The sequence below is a fragment of the Thalia democratica genome, chromosome 2 (assembly GCF_965202585.1).
Source record: "Thalia democratica chromosome 2, ktThaDemo2.hap1.1, whole genome shotgun sequence".
NCBI lineage: Eukaryota > Metazoa > Chordata > Thaliacea > Salpida > Salpidae > Thalia > Thalia democratica.
In genome coordinates, this window is record NC_139166.1 from 51,567,080 (window position 1) to 51,577,470 (window position 10,391).

General features: G+C 24.2%; 1 protein-coding gene across 1 annotated transcript; it reads right to left on the bottom strand.

Annotated features, from left to right (window-relative positions):
- Positions 1–2,488: 2,488 nt before the first annotated feature.
- Positions 2,489–7,404, bottom strand: LOC145828681 (sulfotransferase 1C2-like). Its single transcript, XM_082936435.1, has 7 exons — positions 7,149–7,404; positions 6,528–6,644; positions 5,948–6,057; positions 5,640–5,781; positions 4,629–4,744; positions 3,861–4,011; positions 2,489–2,601 (listed from the first exon to the last, which is right to left on the bottom strand). Exons 1-7 carry the CDS (start codon positions 7,402–7,404, stop codon positions 2,489–2,491), a joined length of 1,005 nt encoding a protein of 334 aa, XP_082792561.1.
- Between the last annotated feature and the right edge of the window lie 2,987 nt (positions 7,405–10,391).

The window sequence follows — 10,391 nt, forward strand, 5'->3', positions numbered from 1 at the left end:
TTTAAAAACCAGCCGGGTATTATATAAATGTCAAAACTGCGACTTTATACGGCTGTATATAAAATAACCGTGGAGTTACAATGTAAAATATATCTATCTTTTATTAAATAAACAGCTTTACTAAACTAAGTTTAAAATAAATATAAATAGATGAATTTAAAAGAAATTATTATTAATTAAACCATTAACCTAACAAAACAACTATAAGAAAAACAAATATATAAGAAAAACAAATATACAAGAAAAACAAATTACCTACTAAATAGACTTTAATTTATTAAAGTCTAAAACGTAAAAAGCCATAACTCTTACGTTCAAACATGACAACGTTTTCAGTTAACTTTAATTAAAATATACCTAGTATAGAATAAAATGTTGAACTAAAAGTTAATTTTTGATAGCTGAAGAGTCATACAGCAGGTGCAAAGTTATGCAGCAGGTCTAATCAAAACGTCTGTAAAAGTTATTTTCATTCATACACTCATGTATACGTGAATTATTAAGAAAAAGTTAACTATGTGCATTACTTATTTGTTATGTGTGATTAAGTTTAAGTTTTTTTGTTCTTTCTTTATAACTTAAGTACTCTAAACTTAAAGAAATAGAAGTTAAATCAAAAAGTTTTTACAACTTCTATGTTTTGATTTTCTATCAAAAATAAAACTAAACTAATGTAGTTTACAGCAGGGGCGTGTTTTGACTGATTTCCTGTTTCCTGTGAACCCCATGAAAAAAAGAAAAAAAAATCTTAGAATATCATTAAAAACGTTGTTTATAAACTTTGTTTTGCTTATTTGATAAACTTAGAATAATGAATCTTGAATTTATAACACTGAAAGATGAATAAGTTTCCTTAACAAAAAATGCTCTTTTTTGCCCAGCTGAAGTAGATTTTAAATAAAATTTCAATTGTGACGTCATAATAGGTAAAAGTTATAAAGTAGCATTTTCTATCTAGGAAACTTTTTACTATGATGCTCTTAGTTCTCACTAAAAATTGTTAATTAGTGTAAATAACTTTTAATACAGTATTGTTTTTGAACTAGTAAGTACAATTTTACTTAAAAAATATCCAATACAATCACTAAAATTTTATTTTACTTATTTATTTGTATATAATAGTGTTGTGTGAAGGTTTTGTACTTTGAAATTTATATTTTTTGTTTATGTGTCAACCAACTGGGTTAAACCGTGAAAAGTTCAATTTATAGAGTTTTCAAAATTATCTTTAGACCTGCCAATTTATTCTTTTATCATTTATTGCTATTTAAATATTTTTTTATTTAAGGTTTTTTATTTTTGTATATGTGTTAGCCACAAATTTTGTTCTTGGTATTTAAAATTTTTAACTCAGAGAGATTTCAAAATCATTATTAGAATTCTTGCACCATCTGGCTAACATTTAATTATAATTTATAGATTTTTTAATTTAGTTGTAAAAGTCTAAACATTTTTTGGTAATTACTCAGGATGAGGTCGCACCAATATCAAGCTGAAATTATATTATGTTTAATATCTTTTTGAACCATGATTTTAGGCTTGTAGGCATGTATGTTTGATCTAAAATTATACTTTGTTTTAAACAAGCTATATAAATACATAGTTAGAATTAAATTCATTTGTTATAAACTAAAAAACTTAATTGATTTTATTTTACAGTACAGTAATTGTATATAAGTTATGTATCATTTGCTTTGTTTCAAAATAAAAAGGAGTTAAATATTTAAGTTTTATTGGTTTATGATAAATAAGTTTTATTTATATACTTATAAAATATAAGTTTTAAGCCTATAATTATGGTAAAAAACAACAATGTATTTAATATAAATTCAGCTTAATATTGGTGCGACATCATCCTAGTTAATTAATTATGTTTTTTATTAAATTTAAATATTTATAGTTTAAATTACTTAAAAAATAATTTTTATTATAATTCTAACTTTTCCGGCTCTTTTAGTTTTAATTTATCTAAGTTTAGTACAATATATTAAATAAAAATGTATAATATTTTCCCATTACTACTTATATGTTTTTTCTTATTTCTAAGCAAAAAAATCATTTTAAACAAACACTTTTTCGGCTAAATATTGCGTACTTAACTGGCAGTGCATACCTAAGAAATGCGTACTTAAGCGGCAAATTAGGAACAAAAAAATTGTGAACCCCCTTTGAAAAAAGCCTAGACACGCCCCTGGTTTACAGTCATAGAATTTTTGAAAGTCCAATACTTTTCAAATATATACTTTTATATTAGCTAACTGTTTTTTATTGTCTAATTATTAGCATACATAAAAAATTATGCAAGAGTTAGGTAATAGTTTTTATTAAGAGATGAATGCATGTGAAGTAATTTAAACTTAATCAGCTTTTTAAATATAGCAAATTTAAAAAAATGAAAAGCCAGCTGCTTAATGCAAATAAAATTAAAAAAAAAAGTTCTTAAAGTTTTTAAAGTCAAGGCTAAATAATATTTATTAGAAATGTATAACTACTTTGTATATATAAAGTTAAGTTTAAGATCTCCCATGTCTTTTTCAAAGCATTCATCAACAAATTCTGACAAGTTTACCGTAAAATGATCTTTCCAGCCTCCAATGCCTCCTATAAAATTTTTAAGTATAAAAGTTCAAGTTCTTTTATTCTTACTTTTTTATTGAGTTAAAGCTTTTTATTTACAGTAACCTCTCGCATCTTTACGCACTCGTGACGTTATGCACTCTCGTTTAGTTACGCATTTTAATATTCTAAAAAATATAGAAAATAAAAATCTTAATTTTTTTTTTGCACAGATTACGTTTATTGTATAATTTTAATTTAAAATATGTTTTTATATGCTAAATCACCTCTCTATATCTTTAGACTTTGTAAACTTATGTTCCTTGACTTATTGATAAACATTTAGTTATACCTCAGTATATCAGAAATTTTGTTACCAATAAAAGGTTAAACTAAAATTCTGAAATAAAAATGACTGTGTTAAATAAGGAAAGTATAATGAAAGTTTAAAACACAAACAAATAATACAGCACTCTTGCCCTATATATGAACAAACATCTAAAAAAGAAATCTAATGAAACTTCCTAGCAAAAAGTAGCAGTGATACTTAATAAATATAGAGCTTACACTTAACACAAGTGCTTAATTATAAATTGAATTTGCTAAGTAGGATAGAATATAAATGTTAAGTATCAAATAGATCACATATAAATAAAGATAAAATCTACTTATTATTAAAATTAGTAAAAATTTTCTAAAAGTATTATTATTTTATATAAATTTAAATCCTTTTTTTTTAATATATGTATAGTTTTATCTTTTTTTTCATATTTATAAATAAATTAAACAAATTTTTTAAAAGTGAGAAAGTCCCCAGTCTGCTTTTAACTAGAAGCAATATCAAAACACAGCCATTATAGTAAGTATATTTGGTACCTCTCGTATCTTTACGATCTCTCGTATCTTTACGCAATTTTTCTGTGGACACAATGTGTGTAAATAAGCGAGAGGTTACTGTATTTGTGTATGGTACAAGAACTCTATATCATACAATTTAATAATAAAAACATATTAACAACTTTAAAAGTAATTTACTAAGTTTTGATATGTATCTGATAAGCACAACATTTAAAGCTAAAAATAATACATCTAGCTTTTAGAAAATAAAACTTGCGATTAAAAAGGTGATTAAACAAATTTATAAAATAATTTTTTTTAGATCATAAATTAAAATAACTTTAAGTTAATGTAACGGTATAAGTAAAACTACTGTAAAGAACAGTTATTTTAAATAAGGAACATTCTAACAAAAAACCACTATAAGAAAAAAAAAATTATCGACTTCTTTTCTAATTATTTCTAACCTTTTCTGAACATATTAGCGTCTTTTATTGATTGACTCGCTTGTTTCTTCATTGAGTCAAATGAAGTTTTTTCCACAATATTGTTCAGTTCAGCTTCAGTAACCTCTACTCCGATAAAATTTGCTATTTTAGAAATTTCTTTCTTAGGGTCCTGTACGAAGTTTACTATATTACATCTAAAATCATGTTTAAATGTAAAAAAATAAATAAAGATATTTTGTAATTTTCAAGTTAAATATATGGTTTTTTTTTAATCTTAATTACGTATATTGTTCTAAGTATTTACAACTTATGTACATTCTATAATGTTAGACTAAAATTTTGTCCTAAAAAGTGTTTTTTTAATACTAAAAAGTATTAAAAGAATACTAAAAATAAAACTAATATGCGAAATTTAAAAGTGTATATATATATATTGTTGGTTAGATTTTTTAAATACTATTAATCACTTTTATGTATAAAAATGTCGATTTTTAAATGTGAGATAACTAATTAAGTATTTTTAAACTTAGTAGGTACACAAACTAAGCCGATAACTTAAAGAAAAATACTATATGAAACAAATCCTTTTCTTAATATACATTTAGTACTGTTTGTATAACAAAAATTATTTAGTAGCTTAAAATACGAGATAAATATAGATTTTACACATATTTTAATACTCAAAGCTTGATATATAGCTCCTCTCAAAGTTTATTTTTATTTAAGCTTATGCGATGATTTCGTGCAAAAACAATTTATGTAAGACTATAACGCCTTTGAGCTTACTTGCTTCATGTTTTCATAGAACACAAAGTGGATATTTTTGTTGTCCTTGTGTTTGTAATACGTTCTGATGTGCTGAGGATACCAAGTACCACTTTGTGATTGATTGAGGTTCTCACCTACAGATATTGACAAAGTATAAATCAAACTGACAAACAGTACATCAAATTTCAATTAAATTCTTTTTTTAACTTGTTTAAAACTGTAATTTAGCAATAAAGGTTTTTAGTATGAAAGTTTACTATAACTTGTTATACATCAGTTATTTACTCAGTATGTTTTGTAAGTTTGTTTTGTTTGTTTTAAACTATTTAAGAACTTTAAAGATATTCTTAAATTAACACTAGTAAATTTAAACTAAAGTGAAATCAAACAATAAATAGTTTTTAATATAAAACTATCGGCATAGTTCTTAATTTAAGGTTAAATAAACAAAACTACATTAGGTTAATAATAAATTATCATAAATTATGATGGCAATGTTTAATAGTTTAATTTTGCTAGTTTATTGATTTTAACAGTCATTTTCAATAATCAAAATGGTTTACACTTATTCAAAAGTGTTTTAATTTAACAGCTTGTAAAAACACAATTTTGAACTAGTTTTTTATAAATATTACCAAATTAATTACAGTGAAACAAAAAACTTACCGTTTATTTTAGGTATTAATCTTTTCTTACAAACTTAAATGTATACATAACAACCAAGTTTATTTATACGAAATTTGGGTGTATCACACCTTTCTTACTTTTATTTTCTTTCAAAAGCTGTGAACCACTAAAAAGATATTTAAATAAAAGTTACTACTGTCATTTTAAAAAATAGTCTTTATTTACAATAAATAACATATATATCCATATATTCAATATGTAAAACGCATTACTTTTGTTAGCTTTTAAAAATTATAAGTACATTAAAAAAGCTTTCAATTTAACTACTTTTATTAAAAAAATAATATGGTACACAAATTTAAAACTACACAAACACATATAAAAAATTTCATAAAGAATTACCTCTTGTCACCAGTCTGACAAAGTCATCAAAATTAGCTGGTGTGTATTTACCCATACCTTCGTTTTTAGTCCATGGCAAATTAAGCATAAACTTATGATACGATACAAGAGTGTCTTTTGGATTTCTCATCACATAAATCATCTGTTGTTTATAAAAGGTTTTAAATATAACAAAACAGTATTTCGTTAGTGCTATTTCAAAATCAAGATGAATAAAAAACTTGAAGGACTAAGTCTAAAATAACTAAGTCATCTTTTAGTTCATGTTTTATTAAATAAATATTGACAAATAAGATTGTACAACAAACCTTAGTTCCTGCGTTAAGGTAGCGTTCTATTTTTAGCATGTCCGCGCTCAAATGAGTCCCCCACAACTTTCTGTTCATTGGGAAGAATTTTGCAATGTCAAACTTCACAGCTGTAAATTTTTAAAAGGATTTAGGGTAAGATTTGCTTGAGTTGAAATAATTTAACTTCACAAATTAAGTCATGCATTTAAAAGTTAATTCTTAAATATTGTTTTATACGATTTAGATTTACTTAGATAAAATTTTTGCAATCATTCCACTTATACAGCAATAACGCTGATAATTTAAAATTTAGAAATCAAATATTTGTAAGTAAAGTTATATTTTTATAAGAAAAATTCATGCAATAACTGCTTATATATAAATATTGATCGAAATTAGCTGCTGCAATTATTTTTAAATTTAAAATGTTTTAAGATCTTTTTATCATTGGTTTAATTTTATGTTGTAAAATATTTTTTTTTTTTACTTCACAGCTAAAAAAATAATAAATATAAAGTTTTAAAAATTAAAACTGTACAAATAAATATCAATTTTTTGTCTTTTTTTAGTTTAAAACATTATAGGTATTTAAACTCACTAGAAGAAGTTTCAAGGTAACCCATAAAAGGTAATTCACAAGCCTTGCTAATTTCGTAATGTTCTTTGTTGTCCTTGTACAGAAGCTGTCTTACGATCTCTCTTGTCCAAGTTGTTCCTATGTCAAAATTCATTCTGTTTAATCTTGAAAATACATAATACTTATTGCGCTGTCTTATGGATGCACGACAATTCAAGTTCTGAAATTTCACATTCTGATAATTCTTAGTTAATCTGAATTTTCTATTGTAATAAACACTCATTCTAAAATTTTTATTTACCACCTTTATTTTATTAATTAGACTTCCTAGCACTATTTCTTTCTTAGAATTCAAGATAATTTTTATTATAATTACTGTTTTTTAACTAAATATGTCATGTAATTATCGTACATACAACTATCATGAACATCACCCCATACGTTTAAAAATTGCTGCAATAATGTTGAAAACTAAATAAAACCAAACTTATACCTCATACATTAATTTTAGTCTTTTTCTAACTTTTTTGTCGACATATTTTGAAAGATTTTTTCGAAGAAAGAGTAATTAGGATATATTTCAAATCCATTTAAGTAAAGTTTGTTAGTAACACTCAAAACATACAAACTCATGTTGGAAACCTGTTTTAGGGTAAGTAGCCACGATAACGTCTTGCTCATTCGGAAGCCACTTGGTGTTGACGAATTCCACCGTGTCCGGGTCAATGTTCGGTCCGAACTTGAACCCGGGAAACCTGGCGTCTTCAATTGGTCCGTTTTGCGCCAAGCCTTTTGCGATGCCTCCAAAAAGCTGCTTCATCAGAACCTTGTTCTCGGGCGGAATGCATTTTTCGAAGCCTGACATGGCCTGCTTGAAAGTCTCTATGTGCGGATTCATTATTTTGTGCTTTTAAAGAAAAAAAAACTCATGTTAAAAAAATAAACAAGTAGACGTGCTAATTAACTATTTTATTTATGTCATAAATTAGTTAGCACGTTTGTTATTATTTAAATAACTTCTTTACTCAGCAAATTGAGAAATACTTTTAAGTAAACATAGATAATTATATAAACCAAGTAGATAAAATTAGTAACGTAGAATGAATGTTTGGGTAGTCATAAAATTTTGTTACTTTGTTACCTTTAAAATCACATGTGTGACCTAATTTTTAAGTTCTAAAAACACATAGTAATTTAAAATAACACCTACAAACCATAAATTAGTTTATAGTAAAATATCTACTGACGTTAAGCAAAGATACTTTTATAAAAAAGTAAACTTCTGAGCTAAGATTTTGTTTAAATTAAAAGGTTTTAAAGAAAACTCAAAAAAGTCCAGATTTTAAATTCCTACTGCATAAACTAACACAGTTATGAACATAATTCTCAATTTATTGATAAATTTTGTGCGTATCATTGTTTGTTCATGATAAACACGCATTGTTAAGCAGTCAAGCAAAAGTTTAAATTTATAAAACTTGTGCTGATTATTATAAATTACGTGGTGATTTCTGTTGTAATTTAGTAAAATACGGTATTCAATAAATATTTAGTTTTCAATGTATTTATATTTTTTTTAGGTAAAAAGTTGTGTTTAAATTCTACAATGCTTTTAAATAGTTCTATAAGCTACCTTAAAGGTTTAGAACATTTCCCAAGCAAAAAATGCAAACAAACTAATTACCTTAAATATAGATTCGTTTTTAAAGGTAAAATATATTCTCAGTTAATATTCTTTACTAGTACTCAACTAAATACTTTGAAACTAGTATACAATATAAAAGTACGAAATTAAATTAAAAGCTGTCAGTATTGCTACATTCATTAAGAAAGTATACGGTTTTGATAGTTATGTCTATATTAATAAATTGTTCTGTTAGTAAAGTTCAGTTAATAGGTAGATTTAACATTTAAAAATATTTTTTATTTGTAAACTTTTACATCATAATAAACTAATCAGATTTTTAAAAGTTTTTTCAAAAAATTAATTTAGTGCAACAACAGAATACTATACAGATAATAATAAAATACTTATATTGATTTAAAACTTCCTAAAACCATTTTACTTCAGAATTAAAGTAAAACAATTGTTATTGTTATTTTGAAAGTAAAAAATATAAATCTAAATAAATTTTTAAGTTTACGAAATTATTTCTTTTTCATATAAAACGATTTTTTTAAACATTTTTAAACTGTAAAGATTTAAATTTCATTAATAAAAATTATAATGTTTTGTGTATCACTCAAAAAGCGTGATTAGGCTATAATCCAAAAAAACGTTGCATGACGTTTCAAATTCTTAATCAAATGTTTAAACAGCCACATCTGAAGATTTAATATAAATTAGAAAAAAAGGTCTATTAGGTCTAATTAATAAAAATTTTTTAAAAGTCACTAAATATATTTTATTACTGATTTTAGCCGTATCTCAAAAATTGTTTAAATTTTTAGAAAATGTTAAATTGTATGTAGACCTTATTAATGTGACTATCGTAGTAAAATGTTTCCGTATTTTAGTATTTATTAAAAGAGATGTGAACAATAACACAGAATTATTAAAATTTGAATTATCGTAATTTGAATTTATCGAATTTAAATAGTCGTGCGATCTAATATACAATATACCTCTAGTTTTAGTACAACCAAGAAGAAAAACTTAAAATTTATTCTCACATAAACTGTTTTCTTCATAAACTAAAACAGAATGATTTTATAAGTTAAAAGAGTATTATTTTTGCTTTAGTTAATAACACTGATGAGTGTAAGAATTTTATTCTAATTAAGTTTATATATAATATAATAAAATTGTAATTTAAAAAGTGCCAATATTAGTTTATGTAAAAAGTCCTTGGATCTACTCACTAATTATAATAAACAAATTTAGTTAGTGAAAGTTACTAAAATACATGCCTAAGCTATTTTAAATAAAAGTTGTTTGTTAATTTCAAAGCTTTAACTTATGTAAAAATTCAAGTATTCTGCTTTTTGCCACTGCCAGCCATCAAATGAGCTGTTCGTCTTGATTTAGGTAATATAATACTTAGGTTAGGGGACATATTAGTTCTATCCTTAATATATGTTACAGTGTTTAAAATCTAGATAGTAAACAGTATAATGTTGCTAATTTGATGAAATTATGTAATTGATGCAAAAGTACCATACTTTGTGAATTAATACATTCACTGACAATAAACATCTTATTTTCTCTGTTTTTAAACAAAACATTCTTTTTAATTGTCAACATTAAATAAATTTCCTTTTACCTAACTTCAAACTATCTGTAAAAACTGTTTGTATAAAAATAAAACTAAATAAGAAAAGTTTAGCAAAGAAAAAAAAACACACATATGTACATGTTGTATTAGTTTTTTTTAAGTTAAGTTATATTAGTTATTCTTAGTTTTCTTTTAAAATATTTGAAACTTTAACTTACAAATAAAACGAAAAAATTGTAAGTACATTCTAAACAGTAAGTAGGTTTTAATTTCAAAAGTCATTTTAACTATCAACCTAAATAGTTCTTACAGTTACTAAAACTAAAATATAAATTTTTAAAATTTTTAGCTTGCACAATACAGAAAAATTATTACAATAAAAAAAGAATATATAGTATAAGTTTTATAAAGTTTTGAGGAGTGTAAAACACAACTTAAACACGTATTCATAATTAAGAGCTGATCATTTTTAACACGCGATCATTTTAAACTTTTAGTTTTCCAACATGATCATATTAAAATTGATCATGCTTAACTCGATCATTTTAAAATCGATCACATCAAACTCGATTATATTGAAGTTGATCATGCTAAAATCGACTATATCAAACTCGGTCATATGAAATTCAATCATTCTAAACTCAATCATAACAAACGCTATTATATCAAA